The sequence below is a fragment of the Macaca nemestrina genome, chromosome 9 (genome assembly GCF_043159975.1).
Source record: "Macaca nemestrina isolate mMacNem1 chromosome 9, mMacNem.hap1, whole genome shotgun sequence".
In the NCBI taxonomy this organism is placed as follows: Eukaryota; Metazoa; Chordata; class Mammalia; order Primates; family Cercopithecidae; genus Macaca; species Macaca nemestrina.
Genome location: NC_092133.1, coordinates 115,431,763 through 115,450,541, shown reverse-complemented (window position 1 = coordinate 115,450,541; position 18,779 = coordinate 115,431,763). Strand labels below are relative to the sequence as shown.

At 36.2% G+C, this 18,779-nt stretch overlaps 1 protein-coding gene across 9 annotated transcripts in view; it reads left to right on the top strand.

Annotated features, from left to right (window-relative positions):
• Window positions 1-18,779, top strand: part of LOC105479977 (WW domain containing adaptor with coiled-coil) — a 92,378-nt gene that overhangs the window by 51,211 nt on the left and 22,388 nt on the right. For 7 of the 9 annotated variants that reach the window (XM_011738341.3, XM_011738340.3, XM_024792301.2 and 4 more), the window contains 4 exons: window positions 1,643-1,749; window positions 8,018-8,133; window positions 9,002-9,114; window positions 14,225-14,533. In XM_011738341.3, coding sequence (XP_011736643.1) covers window positions 1,643-1,749; window positions 8,018-8,133; window positions 9,002-9,114; window positions 14,225-14,533 — 645 coding nt within the window. The remainder of the gene's footprint in view (window positions 1-1,642; window positions 1,750-8,017; window positions 8,134-9,001; window positions 9,115-14,224; window positions 14,534-18,779) is intronic. The other 2 variants (XM_011738345.3, XM_071070314.1) reach the window with 1 other exon arrangement.

Genomic DNA, 18,779 nt, shown 5'->3' with positions numbered 1-18,779 from the left:
CTGTCATACCACCTACGTTGTTCTTAAGTAACCATTGTAGTTAGGTAATTCTCTTTGATAGTTTGTGACATAACTAGCTTTCTTGGGTCTTTGAATCTGCTTATAGTTTCCATTGTAAGCAGACCCTTATCTGAGGGTAAATCTTGGCCATTGCCTTTTTTCCTTCCATACTCTTACTTCATCCATGAACTTTTAGTGCTTGCTGCTTACACACAAAGCAGTTAGTCCCTCTCCTACCTTTGACCTGTAACAGAAAACACTTCCAAATCCACATCTACTTAAACCTTTTCTTCTGAATTCCTAGTTCTATATTAATCTGCGGACCATTTTCACTTGGATATCTAAAACCTTATAGTCATCATCTATCTGAGTTCACCTTTGCTCTTACCATTTAGTTGTTTCTATCGATTGAAATAATATTCCTAACTCATTTCTACATTTCTCCACCCTGGTTCTCACTAATAATTCCTGGACCACTGGAGCATTTAAATTGCTCTCTGCACTTTTTGTTTTTGTTCATAATAGTGTAGCCTCCATGCCACTCCCAGATCACTTATTAAAAAAAAATACCGGCCGGGCGCGGTGGCTCAAGCCTGTAATCCCAGCACTTTGGGAGGCCGAGACGGGCGGATCACAAGGTCAGGAGATCGAGACCATCCTGGCTAACACGGCGAAACCCCGTCTCTACTAAAAACACAAAAAATTAGCCGGGCGAGGTGGCGGCGCCTGTGGTCCCAGCTACTTGGGAGGCTGAGGCAGGAGAATGGCGGGAACCCGGGAGGCGGAGCTTGCAGTGAGCTGAGATCTGGCCACTGCACTCCAGCCTGGGCGACAGAGCGAGACTCCGTCTCAAAAAAAAAAAAAAAAAAATACCAGTTCGATTATGTTACTTTGTTGCTGAAAAATCTAGAATTATGTGGAATGAAATTGAAATACTAACATTAGACTTCTGTGGTGAACCTTTTTGTGTCATTCGTCAAAGTGTTTTTGCAAACCCTGGTTTTTCTTAAAGCAAGAGAAACTTTTTTCTCTGGTCACTGGCATATACAGATTTTCATAAAACCTGAGTTACTCTTAAGCAATTTTTAGATAGAGTTGGACCTGTTAGGAAAAGACTCTTGATCATCTTTATCATCTTATAAGTGAGCACCTTCCCTAAGACTCTTTAACTTCTTGAAAAAAGTTGATGCTGTTTTATTTGAAAAATTGGCAAAGCTATTAAAAGGCAAATAGGGGAAACTATTAAGAAATTGAAATACAGTTGCAAAAACATACTGATAACAGTGACTTTTAGTTCTGTATCATTTGAGTTCTTGTGCCTTTTTTCTGTGCACGTTGTACTTCTATTTTTCTCCAATAAAACTTTAAGAAAACCCAGAAGTTGCTACAAATGATAAAGATAAGGTTTTGTTTCTCTCAAAACGGTTTTGTTATATGCTGTTGTTCCAGGGCATATAAAGCCACTTCTTTAGTAGGTTCACAGATACTTTATATACTATAAAAAGTATGACTGTGTATATATTCCTAATGCTTATGTAAGATGTTCATTTAGAGATATACAATAATGTATGATAGAAAACAGTTTAGATTAAACATTAAATACAGTTTACTTGTAATTCACTGTATTCTTTATTTTCTTAAGGGACCAGTTACTCTCCACAAGAAAATTCACACAACCACAGTGCTCTTCATAGTTCAAATTCACATTCTTCTAATCCAAGCAATAACCCGAGCAAAACTTCAGATGCAGTAAGTATTATAAACATGTCCAATATTTTTTCTTTGAAATTTATTGCAAAAAAAAAAAACAAAAACAAAAAACAAAACAAAACCCATGGGAAGTCTTGTAAAATCTAATGTCTTAAAAAGTTTGAATCACAGTCTTAATGTGTTTACTTGATATCATTATCCTATTTTAAACCAATGAGCCAGTCTTTTTAATGGAACTGAGCGTTGTGAGAAGCTAGTATCTTTGGTATTACTTAATTAGGATTCCTGTACAAAGCAATGTTTTTCCATTGTGATATCTGAGATAAAAATAACTTCAGGCTGAAACTTCTTATAAAGTGGTCTAACTTAAGCTTTCTTTCCATAGTGTGTAAACTCCTTATAGGATATATTTATTATCTACTGTGTCTTACACACTCTCCCAGACACTAGGGATATACAGTTACCTGTTCACAAGGGCGTGAAACCCAATGAGGGATTTTAAATATTTTCAGAAGTTTCGGTTAATGACATTAACTTATTTTGAATTTTTTAAGTCATAGGTTTCAATGACATTTTTAATTCACCATAGAACAAGGTTTTAATTCACCAGGCATATGCTAAGCTGAATATATTATAGAATATGGCCCATCTTAAAGGAAATTTGGGACCTGCGGTAGAGACAGAAAAGTAAACAGCAGTGCCTGTTAAAGTTGCTTTGGGGTGGCACTCAACACAGGACTCCCAGCTTGGGTGAGGAAGATAGTAAACTATAACTAATACTTCCCAACAGTCTGACTATAACTTAGGCAGTAAACGAGCTCTGGAATTCATAGCATACAAAGGAATAGAGCTCCTAACGATGTAGAAGTGTAAAATAGTGTAGCACATTTAGAGAACTGCTGGGATTTTGACGGTGTGGGAAAATGGCAGGAGCTAAATTTACAGAGGTAAGTGGGAGGCATATCATGAGAAGTTCTATGTCATGCCAAGGAATATTAATTAGACATGTATAAGGCAGTGGAGAGGTATTGAAGGATATTATCAGTAAAATAAGATCATATTTGCAATTTAAAAAATTATCTCCGGTAACAGTGTGGAAAATACATGATAGGGAAAGAACAAACAATGAGAAGGCCGTCAGAGGTGTAGGTTGAGTCCAACAGATTTTACTTTGAGTATTTGAGTGATCATCGTGTCTTAATTGACGTTGAAAAACCTTCAGATTTTTTGTTTCTTTTTGAAGCAGTGTGAATAGTACATTTTCATAGAAAATTGAGACATTAGGATAATATTTGGATAAAAATAGATAGTATTAGTGTTCATTTAGAAAATTATACTGTTGGCCAGGCACTTCACTAGTGGCCAGGCACGGTGGCTCACTCCTGTAATCCCAGCACTTGGGAGGCCAAGGCGGGTGGATCACTTGAGGTCAGCAGTTCAAGACTAGCCTGGCCAACCTGGTGAAACCCCGTCTCTACTATAATTACAACAATTATCCTGGTGTGGTGGCAAGCACCTGGAATCCCAGCTACTTGGGAGGCTGAGGCAGGAGAATTACTTGAACCTGGGAGGCGGAGGTTGCAGTGAGCCAAGATCACGCCATTGCATTCCAGCCTGGGCGACAGAACAAAACTGTCTCAAAAAAGAAAGGAAAATCATGTTGTTGTAACACAGAATTTAATATATGGGATTGGTTAAGCAGATACTGAAAAAAAAGGAGGAACCCTGAGGTAACACATACAGTAATCACCACTCAGGGCTATGGAACAACAGGATGAATTGGGGGTTTTAGAACCTAATAGTCTAGAGGAGGAGCCCCACAGAGCTCGTGGTAATACCTCTGAGGGTATGGTGAAGCTAGTTCTAGTGGTGGGATGGTAGTCCAGTGCTGGTAACAACTGTGGCTGATCCTTTCTCCTACCTCTCATTCATCTAATTAATGCTTCTAACAGGAAGGAAGCCACCTGGCTAAATAGAGAGTAATTTGCACTGTCCCAGCCCTAGCATCACAGAGCGGACTATCCTAGGGGGTGGGATTGAGACTGAGAAAACAGTCTTGCTAAGTACTTCATGCATACTATCGTCAAACTATTTGTGATGAGGCATTTCCTTTTTCCTTTTTTTTTTTCTTCAAGTAGGGAAGGGAGGATTAGGCCGAGTGGGGAGAAAGGGGAGCAAATCATTTTCAGTGAGATGTATATTCAGGATTTTAGAATGAATCTGCCTGTTTTCCTGGAAAACATTCTATTAATTTACAAAGTAACACCTGAAGTTCCACTTGTCATTGACAGTTTAGGTTTGCTATTTGTCTACTCTTACTGCAGCAGCCCTTGTGGGCATTGTTTTTTTCGTAAAACACAAATGCAAACAAAACAAACACCTCATTCAGGGAAGACAGATTTTGATTATTTGGATTTTAGAGCAGTGGGTTTAACCCAGTGAAATCAGAAAGAATGAATAGTGGGCATCAGAGAAGCTTGAATGATTCAAATCATAAGGGTGTCAGGGAACTTAATTATGTGAGTGAAAGTTGAAGACCATTACTAGAACAGATATGTTTTGTGTTTCTGGAATCCGGGTTTTGGTTTCTGTTGATTTCACCTGTAGGTACATAATTAACTTATAAATAGTGGTCTTTTGTATTATAATGTACCTAGTGGAAATGACACAAACAGCCCTTACAAACTGTAAATTTAATCTTACTTGAAAAGTTGGCTTTAGAGTTATCTACACAGATACTTGGGTATGTGGGTGATTTTTTTTTTTTTTTAATCAAGTTAACTATTAAAAGCCCAGTTGAAATTATCTTTTATTTTCAGTATCAGATTAAGGCGTTGACATTTAATGTACTTCCTGCTAAGTCCTATGACAAACATTTATTGTGGGGTGTTTACCACAGAGCCTGACTTCTGGTAAAGATCAGGAAAAGATTGGTGAATGCCTCCTTCACAATAAAAATCATGGGAATGTTGTTGCAGTGGCTCACAGCTGTAATCCCAGCACTTTGGAATGCCAAGGCAGGAGCGGCACTGGAGGCTTGGAGTTTAAAACCAGCCTGGGCAACATAGGAAGCTCCTGTCTCTTAAAAAAAAAAAAAAAAATTAGCTAAGTGTGGTGGTGTGTTCCTGTGGTCCCAACTACTTGGAAGGCTGAAGCAAAGCATTGCTTGAGCCCAGAAGGTTGAGGCTGCTGCAGTGAGCTATGATTGCACCACTGCACTTCCAGCCTGGCCGACAGCAAGACCCTGTCTCAAAAAAAAAAAAAAAATAGGTAAAATAAAAAATCATGGTATGACTTGTAGACCAAATTAGTCGTGCATATTTGATTTTTTCAAAGGGGGCTGTGAATTGCTGAAAAAATATTGCTTATTTTTATTTAAAAACACTGTAATTGAGATTTTCCCTTCTAAATACTCTATGCCAATTTTAATTTGCCGAGATGTGCTTAAGTTCAATCCTGTATGAGTTTGCATTCCTATTCCAGCTCCTTTTGTTATCAACTAAGTATCATCTGCATACTTTGAAGCTTTTGAGTCTTGAGCCAGGAGAGGTGCTTGTCACTTGTAGTCCTGGCTACTCGGGAGACTGAGGAAGGAAGATCACTTGAGCCCAGGAGTTAAAAAGCAGCCTGGGCAGAGTATAGCAAGACCTCATCTTGGGGAAAAACAGAAAGAAAAAGTTTGAGTCTCATCAATATCTACCATATTAAAAATTAAAACTGTGAAATTTTAATATTTCATTTAAAATATCAATTGTAAACCCATTATATGGTAACATATGTAACATCTTTATGAAAAGTAACTAATTTTTAAAAAAATAGATATTGAACATCTTGGTAATATTTGACTTAATAGAAAAAGACACTTAGAATTTCATAACTTCCTATCTGCTGCTTCATTCAATCTGTTGTGATACATCCAGTGTTTTGTTGAGCCTCTGGGTAAACTTCACTGTATGCTTGTGACAAAACGAGGAAGAAAAAAATCATGTTAGTATTATTATGAAAATAGTTTTGGTCTTGTGAAAGGGTCTTGGGGTTCCCCAAGGTTTCCTGGATAACACTTGGAGAGCTGCTTTAGAGCGTATGTTGGCAACCATCCCAGGCCAAATCTAGAAAACTTTAAATGTTTGCAGGCCTTTTGTTTAAGTTCTCAATGTTAGATATTCTTTTTGTAAAGTTAAGAAATTTGACACCTGCTGTTGCACATCAGCATTGTAAAAGTTATCCCATAATTTGAAGGGTTTCTTTTTCCTTAACCCCTTGAGGATGGCAGTGGGGTGGAGAAAATAAAGTTGTTGATATGTGATTGTATGCTTTACCCTGGAATTTTGTTAAGTGTAAGACATCAGCTTGAACTAATCTACAATTTGATAGGCAAAATCAATGTAGCGTGGTAGACCAGTGCTCTGATTGTGAACTTTCTGTCCTGGAGGTTGTGCCAGAGTGTTAATCACTTAAATACAATGTTTAGTTCAGCTGACTTTTTTTTTTTTTCTCTTAAAGCACAACTTCTGTGAAACACACAGTATGTTTATATATTCAAATGCAAACTCCTTATTTCCTCCAGGATAAGTTGGCAAACCATCACTTGGAAGAGCACTGGCCTAGACCATGCTGACCTCTGGTGTCCTCTGTCCACTAGTCTCAAATCTCATTGTACCTCTTCAATCCAGTAATTCCACATAACCACTTGGCAAGCAAACCAGATCTTCCAGATAACATCCGTAGAAGGGATCAGTTGCATAATAATTTATGTATAGGGAGGAGGGGGTGGTAGAGAAGAACTTTCTGAATTTGGCCCTTTGTGATTGGGTTCCTAAAGCTTGATTGTAGGCTTCTGGAAGCTAGTGGGATTGAGAATTAACTCTCCACTGCTTTTTGAGGTGTGGGGGTACAGGACTGCTTTGCCACCCTCATTATTTTGAGATGTAAACGTGAACATATAAATATATGACAGAGTCTGTGATCTTTTTCCAACTGCCGTGAGAATTATTAGGGGAATTTCCAGAATTTGGTTTTAATTTAGTGGAAATAATAGGCCTTTGGAAACCAGAGTCTTTTGTCCTTTGATAAATCACTATTTTTGTGAGCTATAGACAGCTCTTAAGTCTATATGTTGTCTCAGCTTGTTTCCTAGTTGTTAAAATTAAAGCTGGGCCAAGGGTAAGGCAGTGAATAAGACTTTGTTTCCTCAGGCTTGAAAATTGTATCACAATACAGTGAACCTGGAAGGATAGGCTATGATAGTATAGTACATTATTTCATTTTACTTTTTTCAAGTGGTTAAATATTTTTAAACTTTTTTTTATTTTTCTAAATTGACAATTGTACATATTTATGGGATATATGGTGATGTTTTGATACATTCAGTATATTTAATAATGTTTAAATCAGTAATTTGTGTGTCTGTCATCTCCAACATTTGTGTTGGGAACACTCAAAATCCTCTTTTCTAGCTATTTGACAAAATATAATCAATGTTGTTTCAGTAAGCTCCTTTGAAAAACTAATTAAGGAATTCAACCAAGGTACTTGAGATTCTACCAGATTTCCTGGGGCCAATCAGAAACTTAACTAATCTTTGTGAGATTCTTTTCATGGAAACTGGGCCTTTCTGATCTTTCTAATTTCATTATGATGTTACATTGCCTGTAAAAATACCTGGAAGAGACTGTATCTGAGAATGTTTGAAAGACCATTTTTAGTTATGGGAATATGAGTGATACTGCTAATCCTGTATATTACATGAGAACAAGATTTTAGTTATGTGTACCTGATCCATCTTGTCGATTTTGAAGGTGAAACAAATTTATAGCTTTTAATTAGCTTTCTGTTTATGTTTACATATTTTGGTTCCTTTTGTCACTGAGTAACAGTTAATACAGGCAAGATTGTTCTCTTTTATACCATATGTAATTATTATTGTGCCTTAGAATTTAGAACTGACGATCTCACGCCATCATCTAGTCTAGAGTGCATTCCTCACCCCCATGTTACTGGATTTCAACAGTTAAAATTGTGGGGGATTTTGTCATGCTTTCTAAAATCAAGGTGATGTTAATTTCACAGTTTTCTTTGTCTAACAATCTAATTTTTATGCTACTTAATTTTGGTATTTTATGAAGTTCTATTCTTTGAAGCCTTTCATAAACTAAGGTCTTATAAATACTTATGCAGATAATTGCATTCTAGTTCAGAGTACCTTTATCTCATAAGTGTTTTCCTGTATGTGTGCTTTGATGTTCTTGATATTTCATGTGATTACATAGTATTAACATTTTCTAATTGTAAAAAATATATTTTTAAGCCTTATGATTCTGCAGATGACTGGTCTGAGCATATTAGCTCTTCTGGGAAAAAGTACTACTACAATTGTCGAACAGAAGTTTCACAGTGGGAAAAACCAAAAGAGTGGCTTGAAAGGTAATTAGCTTTTAATCTAATTAAACGTTATTTCTCTAGCTTGGTTCTACAGGTTAACATCTTCCAGCATTAAACATTCTAATTTAGCTTTTTTATGGTGCTACCCATCTACACTTTTTAGTTGCAGTGGTTGGTTGCCCCATCATTTTTTCCATAATTTGTCTTTACTTTTAAAAACAAAAACCTGGCCGGGTGCAGTGGCTTGTGCCAGTAATCCCAGCACTTTGGGAGGCCAAGACTGGAGGATTGATTGAGCCCAGGAGTTTGAGGCCAGCCCTGGCACATAGTGAGACCCTGTCTCTACAAAAAGTTAGCTGTGAGTGGTAGCATGCACTTGTAGTTCAGCTACTGAGGAGGCTGAGGTGGGAAAATGGCTTCAGCCTAGGAGGCCACAGCTGCAGTGAGCCATGATGGTGCCACTGCACTCCAACCTGAGCAATAGAGCAAGATGCTATCTCCAAAAAAAAAGAAAAATTTTAGGACAGCTAGGCAGCTGTCCACAAAGGCCTTTTGAATAGTCAGTATAATTAATAAAATACTTACCTACATTTATGCATCTTTAATTTTGATGGAAATATTAATAGCTTAACAAGACCATAATGTTTCTTTCACATGTAGAATTAAAATTGATGAGCTTTGGTTATGGCGTTAGTGGTATAATTAATTGGTATAGTTTTGCCATTAGTGAGAAACATTAGTGTTTCTGTTTGCCACGTTCCATCTCCCACACCAGTTAAATTATGACCATGTTCACTGCTTTTGTTTTTTATATAACCGTTTGTTAGGCATTTGGCCAGAGCTGTTTATTATGGAAACTCATGCCCTCGATGTAATTTTTATGTGTTTATCTTATTTTTTTTATTTTTAGAGAACAGAGACAAAAAGAAGCAAACAAGATGGCAGTCAACAGCTTCCCAAAAGATAGAGATTACAGAAGAGAGGTGATGCAAGCAACAGCCACTAGTGGGTTTGCCAGTGGAAGTAAGTATTAATTTTTTTTCTTTGAAATGTATGTTTGATTTATTCGTATTATTTATTTTTCAAATCTGTGTCCATCGCCATCTACATATGTAAATTAAAATAAATAGAAACATGTAGAGATTCTTTTACGTTGGATTTATTATCCCCTACCCGTCACCATTTTGGTCCCCGAAAAGGGAAAAGATACATGGTAGAGTAGCATACGTATGTGTTTCCTGCTGCGCATTATGGCTATAATGGAGCTGAATTGCAAACAGTAGAATTTTGTTTTAGATTGGTTTCCCCTGATCCCCCCAAACAGGAGCTTCCTCTCCCACCCTACCTGCCTGTCTTTAAGTTGTGTCCTATTAAACTGGACACAGATCTCATCAGGTTTTAGTCTAATAATTGAATCGTAGCCACACACAAGTGACATCAGAGTAGCTACTGTTTTTTGTTTGTTTGTTTATGTTACCAGTGAGTAACTTGTTTATCCTTGTATTTAGAAACAAATTTCACCATGATCATAGATCTGTGTAACATCTCTAGTTTGAATTTGCACACAATTTAAAAATGTCTAATAGAAAACTTAAGCCATTTTGTTCTAAGGTGGTCTTCATCTATAAATCAAACTGTGGGCATACTTCATTGTTCTTCTGAGGCCAGATTTTGTGCTAGTGGGACAATTTTGTATCCCATACATTTGTTTTGTAATTCATTCTCCAAATTTGAAGCTTTATTAAAGGTACTCTATTTCCACTGGCTTCCCTTACCTTGAATCAAATTTACTCCCGGTGCTGTGGCTCATGCCTGCTGCAATCCCAGCCCTTTGGGAGGCCGAGGCAGGAGGATGGCTTGAGGCCAAGAGTTTGAGACTGGCCTATGCAACATGGCAAGACCCAGTATCCACAGAATTAAAAATTAACCACTCAGCTGTAGTCCCAGCCACTTGGGAGGCTGAGGCAAGAAGATGACTTGAGCCTTGGAGTTTGGGTCTTCAGAGAGCTATGATCTTGCCACTGCACTCTAGCCTGGCAACAGAGTCAGACCATGTCTCAAAAAAAAAAAAAAAAAAAAATTAAAAATATTTAACTGTCACGTAGACTTCTAGGATTCGTTTTGCAATTTTGGGAGGAATTTCAAGGTGATGTTTTCTGGGAATTCTTAAACTTCAGTGTTTCAGTTCTGCTCCTGTAACTCAAACCAAAAAGTTGGGGGGTGTGTTTGGTCTCAGAGGGATTATTGAGTTTTTGATGGGAGACAATATTTAAGATGAAACAGTAACAGATCTGCAGGATTAAGTGTGAAATAATAAATTTTTAAATCAGTGAAATCGTATATAATTTTTTAAATGATATAAAGTACTGAAGTTGGCATATTGAAGAACATTGAATTTTGAACATTGAATTTTGAGGTGGAAGAATTAGATTCTAGTCCCATTTCTCTTTATATCTTAATTAACTGACTTTTGTCAATTAAAAATGAGAGAGAGGTTTTCCTCTAGACATAAACAAGTTACACCCAGCTTGTGGGTTTTTTGAACATATTGCAGGGTAGGGGATGCATAGAAAATGAGTAACAGATGGCTGGGCACGGTGGCTCACGCCTGTAATCCCAGCACTTTGGGAGGCCGAGGCAGGCGCATCACGAAGTCAAGAGATCGAGCCCATCCTGGCCAACATGGTGAAACCCCGTCTCTACTAAAATACAAAAATTAGCTGGGTGTGGTGGTGCGCCCTGTAATCCCAGCCACTCAGGAGGCTGAGTCAGAAGAATCGATTGAACCCAGGAGGCGGAGGTTGCTGTGAGCTGAGATTTCACCACTGTACTCCAGCTTGGGCGACAGAGCAAGACTCTGAGTCTACAAAAAAAAAAAAGTATTAGATAAGTATAAAAATAGTAACTTGTTTTTCTTCATGATTTCAAAAGTATGCCATATTTGTAAATAATTAGGCAAAACGTTTAAATTCCATGACCCTGAAACATTTTGGAATATATACTTTTTTCTGTATGCTTATAAATGTGTATACAAATTACATATGTATGTATTTCAAAAATGGGATTCTATATTACTGTTTTTTACCTGTTCAGTAATGTATCAGGAATATGTTTTTATGTCTGTTTATAATTCTGCATTTGTTATATTGATTGCATAGGTAAACTTTCATCAATAAATAATCCCCTATCAATGAATACTTGGGAAGTTTTCAGCCTTTCCCTACTATAAACAAGATTATGATTCATATCTGCCCACTTGTCTGATTACTGCCTTCACTTAAATTCCTAGATAGGCAAATGATGAGTCATTGTGTCTGTGCTTGTGTTGAAATGTAGTCGTGTTTCACACTTTTTTTGAGTTAGGTAGTGTTTGAGAAAGAACCTTAGCTGTGTTGCTTTTTTTAAAGATTGGTCAACTTAGTAATAAAGTCAATAAGCCATTCAAGTGTTTAACTTAGTCTATCAGAAACATGTTGGCAGAGTGTTCCCTTGTGTTGAGTATATTGGTATTTGTGTAGAGTGTGGCTTAAAGCTTGTTCTTGACTACCAATAAAAAAAACTTTAGGGGATGGCAGAGGGGGAAGGATTGGGAAGATTTTTACATGTAAAGAGATAAAGTAGGTTTTAATGAGGTTTTCATTGTTTTTGTTTTTTTGCAATATATTAAGTGTTTGTAAAGCACTAAAATATTTTAACAAAGGCTGGGCATGGTGGCTCATGCCTGTAATCCCAGCACTTTGAGAGGCCGAGTCGGGTAGATCATCAGAGGTCGAGTTTGAGACCAGCCTGGCCGATGTGGCAAAACCCCGTCTGTACTAAAAATACAAAAATTAGCTGAGTATGGTGGTGCACACCTGTAATCCCAGCCACTTGGGAGGCTGAGGCAGGCAGAGATTTCAGTGAGGCAAGATTCGTGCTGTTGCACTACAGCCTGGGTGACAGAGTGAGACTGTCTCAAAAAAACCCAAAAAACATAAAATATTTTATCAAATGTTAATATTCTCCACAACCTGATGCTGAAAATTATATGGATAAAATTTTTAATTTGCTATTAACTGCTACTAATTTTTATTTTTGCGAATCTGTGCTTTATATGTTGATGGCTCTATGTTTAGAGACACCTTTCTCAACAGAAGCACTAATGACGTTTTGGGTGAAGTAATTGTTTGTTATGGAAGGCTTTCCTGTTTTGTAGGTTATTGAACACCAAAACTGGCCTCTCCTCACTAGATGCCAGTAGCATACCTCCCCTCTCTCCAGTCAGGACAAGCAAAGCACTGCACTCTGGGAGGGTGGCAAATAGGTACTGCTTTAACTGTGTTTATTTAGAGTTGTAAGTATAGAAAGCTGTTACAGCTATAGCTTCCCCCGTTACTGTAATGCTGCTGCCCTTTTTGCTTTTTAACTTAAAAATGTTAGAAGTATCATCCTTAATTTCCATTGGAGTACCTGTGCTTTGATACATTTTGACTAGCCCTATAGAACTGAAAGGAAGTTTTCTTGGTTGAGGAAATAAAAATTGTATACAGGGTTGGGCATGATATTATCCTATTATGTCTGTCCCTAAAGGTTTCTGTCTTAGTAGTATCCTCATTGCAGGTAGAAACTGTAGAATAAAATTTTTAAAATTTTATATTCATGCAAGTTGATAGCTTACTGATATATTACTGTCATACAACAGATGTTTGTATTCTGTTCATTTTTGTAGATTTTTATATTGTATCCTTTATAACACTAAATTTTATATATTAAGTCATTGTCAGAAGACCTTGTGCTTTGATGTGATTGTTTTTTTGGATGGTATTCCGGTACTTTTTGTTGTGGTGTACCATGTAGCGGTTGTGTACTGACAACTTTGAAACTGACTTCTAGTTTGAATGTTCCTCCTTTGTTGTTTTGTCTTGGTCTTTATAATTGGAGGAGCTGTAAATTGGAAAAAACAATGCAATAATCAACAGAGAGGGCATACTTTAGTAAAATTATTGTACATCACATGCTTGGATTTTAGGTCATTTCTCTCCTTGGAGGTTATTTCTCTCCTTGGAGGTTATTTTAGTTCTTTAGTTATTGTTGGGAATATTGTAATTTAGATTGAACACTTCGAATGAACTTTAACATGATCGTTGAAATTTTCCTTCTTTTGTACTGTTTTGAGGAATCATGGTGTTAGAATTTAAATTGTTGATAGATTTTAAACTGTTTTCAGTATTTCTGAGCTTAAAGTATTTTTGTGGCTATTTAAATTGTTGATAGATTTTAAACTGTTTTCAGTATTTCTGAGCTTAAAGTATTTTTGTGGCTATTTAAATTGTTGATAGATTTTAAACTGTTTTCAGTATTTCTGAGCTTAAAGTATTTTTGTGGCTTTAAATTGAAAGAGGATTTGTTTTTAATACACCTAGCGATAAGTAGATTGTTCTGACTGTGCTGCGGGTGTTGGACTTCTATTTTCAAATGGCATTATGCATCATGATTTTATTACTAACTCTCTGGTTATTTGTAACATTACTAAAAATACTACAGATTGGTTTACTTACTGTATTCACAGTTCATCATAACTTCAGTCATCTTAAAATGATTTCATTTAAGCCTTCGTATAAACTGCTTTAGAGGCAACTAATTAGCTAATGTAGTATTTAGAAAGACCAGGCTAATAAAGCCTAATATTCCTTTGCAGTCGAACCACTGTGAATAATTCAGTTATTAAAATCTATGACCCATAGTGTAAAACAATGAAGCATTTATTTTTTCTGCTTTTAAAACAATTTAAAAATTTTTGTGAGATGGTATTATAACTCCATATGTTGATTTTTGTTGTTGTTGTTGTTTTTGGTATGTTTTGTTTGAACTACAGTGTGATTCTAAGGAATCCTTAAAAAATGTGTAGCCCCCTTGAAATATGAGTATAGATGAATATTTATAGTTGAGCAAAAACTCCTCTTCTTCCAGTATTGCATATTTACATGCCAGTGGTAAACTGCAGACACTAACTGGGTTTGCAGTTTTATAAAAGAATATGTAAGTACAAGTATGTTGCTGAATTAGCTGATGTTAAAGGTAGGATTCTAATGTAATCTTTTTTCTTCCCCCTTCTGTCATTCCAACATCTGTTTTTTCGAACTGTGAACTAAAGTGGAAGACAAGCATTCCAGTGATGCCAGTAGTTTGCTCCCACAGAATATTTTGTCTCAAACAAGCAGACACAATGACAGAGACTACAGACTGCCAAGAGCAGAGACTCACAGTAGTTCTACGCCAGTACAGCACCCCATCAAACCAGTGGTTCATCCAACTGCTACCCCAAGCACTGTTCCTTCTAGTCCATTTACGCTACAGTCTGATCACCAGCCAAAGAAATCATTTGATGCTAATGGAGCATCTACTTTATCAAAACTGCCTACACCCACATCTTCTGTCCCTGCACAGAAAACAGAAAGAAAAGGTATGCCATTATTACTAGATGCTGCACGTTGAACTATAGTTTCTAAGTTTCTTATATATTACATTATTTCCTTTGGCTTATAAGTCTCCGAATTATAAATTTTTAAAAAAGTCTTTTAGAATGTTTCTGTGTAGAGTTAGGTGTAGAGTTAGCAATATTTAGCTTTTTTCTTTAATTTATAATTATCCAGCCTCAGAACTGTTTCTTGCCTCTGGATTAAGTCAGGTGCTTAATGTGTAACAATAATGGTTTAAGTAATTTTTTAAAGTCAAATAACTGTCTCTTCAATTTTCTGTTTTTGTGATCATTGTCTTGACAGTTTATAAATCGTCTCAGTTTTCTCTTAATACTTAATATGAATAGAGATATTTTAAAACTAATTCTGTATAACATTTCATTATTGGTTTCAATTTGCGATTAGAAAATTAAGTTGTGGGCCATAAGATAAGGAGTGTTAATGTCTGAATTGGACCTTAAGTCTGAGGAGTGGAAGTTAAACATTGCAACCCAAATTGTGTTTATCCAACTCAGTGTCAATAATCACAGCATGTTTAAAAAGTTACAGAAAAATTTTAAGAACAGCTACTTAGAAGGTGTGACACAACATAAGCAGTGTGATGAAATTTGCATAGACCATTCACAGTCTGAAACTTGTACTTCATAGTATGTTTTAAGAGTAAGGAAATTAAAACGCAGTAAATAAATTGTCACGGGTAAATCCATTAGCAGACCATTAGTAAGTGTTGATGCACTTTTAAATGTCCTGTGGGTTTAGGAGAGGCTTGATACGTTAATTCACATTGATTTAATTTGTTGGCAAAGGGCTCAAATAGTTGAATTTCTTTTGTTTCTGATTTCCCCTCTCCTTGAACTACAGTGTGATTTTAAAGAATCCTAAAAAAGAACTTGTAGCCCCCTTAAAATCTAGATTAATAGAGATTAATATTTATAGTTGAGCAGAAGCTAAACTATCAATACATGTTGTTTGAAATTTTCGTATATTACATGTTATATGTTTGTAATACATGCGTATGTACTATGCATGTTATTTGAATTTTCCTTGTTATTCAGCCATATACTTTATATATCATACAGTACATAATGTGTCAGATTAATGCTTGTTCCAGATGTCAAATTCGGTCAAGATAGTTTGTACCAACATTTATAAATAACATGTCGGATTTACCCTGTGACAGAATTAAATTTGCAAAGAGAAATACTGAGAGATGAAATCTGAATTAATGCTATAGTTATTATATTTTCCAGAGGACATTTTGGTTTTTTAAGTTCCTATAATTTTGACAGTTTGCTCACAGAAAACTTTATTTTAAAAATCCTTGTCAGTTAGAATTCTGATGGCCCTTTGAAAGTATTTATCCCATGTCACCTTTGTACATTTAACACTTTTAAACTCCTTTTTGAAATTCTTCCTCTGGCTCCTGTGATACTACCCTCCTGCAGTTGCCTATTTCTGTTCCTTCCTGCTTCTTACATATCAGCATCTCAGCCTTTTTTTCTCTGTTTGGTTCTTTTTCTTGTTCACCATATTCCTTGGTAGTCATTTTGTTACTGTTATGACTACCAAATCTTTAGTTCTAGTTCAGACTTATATGTCTACGTGTAAACTCTCAGTATTTGTTACATATCCTCATATACAATGTGTCCCTAATTTCTCCTTTTCCCACAATTTATTCTTAGATTTGCAGTAATTGACAACACTGTTCTCCCTAACTTTGCCTTATTCTTAAACATTCTCACCCACCCACCCATTGACAAATCTTGGGCGCTCTTTCTTAGCACTCATTGAAATTCAGATTCTCTCTTTTAATTGTAAAAATCTTTCGTGGAGATTTCACTTACTGAAATTCAGATCATCTCTCTCTGTTTGTTAATTTGTAAAAATCACTGTGTTGCTTAGACTGGTCTCAAACTTTTAGCCTCAAGCAGTCCTCTGGCCTTGGCCTCCCAACATGCTGGGATTACAGGTGCAAGCCACAGTGCTTGGCCAGGTTCTCTTGAAATAATCTTCTGATTATCTTCTTACCCAGTCTATCCACTTAACAATGGCATCATTATACAATTTAAATTGAATTGTGTCAGCTCCTTGCTTAGAAACTTCTAGTGGTTTTTTAAACATCCAAATGATAAAGTCCATACTTAGTAAGATTATAGCAAGCACTTGACAGGATGGTTGCAGTCTGTTTTGCTAGCTTGATCTCCACCCATTTCACTCTTAATTCTCTAATTCATCTGTTGCAAACTTGGACATTTCTTAGGACTTGCCATTATCTTTCCTGTCCTGAGCTTTTGCTAAATAGAACATGTTCTTTCTTTGATTGCTGTCCTGTTGAATCCAGTACTCTATTGTTACAAAACTTAAACATTGTAATTTCAGTTTTTTCAATTAGATTATATCCCCTTTAGGGCTCAACATTATGTTTTACTGTATTTCATACTTTATTCATCTTCTAACCCTTCCCTATGCAGTTTGATGCTAATTGTCTTATGTTCATTTTAGTTTATTCCTTAAAACAACACTGTGAGGGAAGGTGGTAATATCTCTGTCTTAGAAATGAAGAGCCTAAACATTACCCCAGTTCAAACATGTAGTGTTAGAGGCAGCTTCTCCACAACCCTGTTCTTTCCTCAAAACCAAATATAATGAAAGACTAACATACAGCACATCTATGTCAGTTCGGATGCTCGTAATGTAAAATTTCTGACAGAGTAGATTTGAGTTTAAATTTCACGAAGTGTGTTTGCTAATCACAAGCATTATGTGCCTAATTTATATGTAGTATTCTTAAACTTGTAGGAAGAAACTCGATTACCTACCATGGAATTATCTGTTTATATAGGGGAAATTGTGCAGCCTTTCCAAGTACTTCTCCTTGTATGTTAATTGAAGACTGTTACATCCTTAGATAAGTTTTATAGCAACTGTAATCTTTACAGGTTGTTTTCCATTTAGTCTGTTTAGATTGTTCATTTAGATTGTTCTTCGTGTTTCTGAAGTGTCTATTTGACATATATATATTTTTTTCCTCAACGGGGACATCCATGTTATTTAAATTAAGCTTTCTATTGACTCTTCTCATCAACTTAGTGATTTTACTTGTTTAGGTTTTTCTTAACAATTAAATAATTTATATTAAGCACTGATGGTTCAAATCAGGTTGGCCTGTTGGTGTTAAGCACTAATAGTATAGCTGAGCTCTGTCTAAAGTTGTCAGTGGTGGATGCTGTGTACAAGAGCAGAGTCTTTGTCTTTCTTAACCACTGCTCTATTCCTAGTGGTTGACAAATAATAGGCAGTGTGTAAATGTTTGTTGTAGATGCCTATACAACAGTGTGTAAATGTTGGATGGATGCCTATACAACGTGTGTAATGGATGTTGTATAGGCATCCATGTTGTATGTATAAATATTTGTTGTAGATGGATGCTATAAGAACAGGTGTTGAGAGTTGGGAGCACTTGCACTGATCATGGTTAAAAAAGTATTTGAAGAAAAAGAAGTTTGTATATGTGTTGTGCATCCGATTAAAGCATACCAGCAATGGATTTATATCTGTTTGATGCCAATGTGTCATTTGAGAGAAAGAACCTAAGGTGAACTCAAGGTTTGTGCCTGTGTGAGTGGTCAGAAGGGTAGAGAAAGCTGCAGAGCTCTTTACTTTTGCAGAGAACAGTCTTGATGTTAGGTAGAGTGAAACAAGGGAGTGAGGTGACCCCATTTAGGTCTATATTTGTTAGGGGAACATTTGAACATCTATATATGATCACTTTATTGGACAACCATAAAAAGAGAAACTCTGATACACCAAAAAAAAAAATGTAAAACTGAGTTTTATCAGTTGGCTCCCCAGTGGCCATTTTAAACCTGCTCTAACTCTGTCATCCCTTCCAGATTTGTGAAATGACAAAAGAGGAAACGTGGGTCCTTACTGTTTGCTATGACCAGGTTGTCAGGAGAGTTTAATAACCTTATTCAATAAGTTCCTTATTTAGTGATTTAGAATTATGATTTATTAGCAGAGATAAATGTGAAAACAAAACAAAGTAGCCATAGGATTAGACCTATTTAGTAACCTCAAGCTAGCTCTCAGTATGAACGTATGTAAGTAATCGCATACTCACATGCTGGTGCCATATGTAATGGGCAGGACAGACTAGTCATGTTAATATGAGGTGTGAGTCAGTCACTTGAAGTAAAATTCCCTTCTGTTTTTATGCTATCTGTAGAC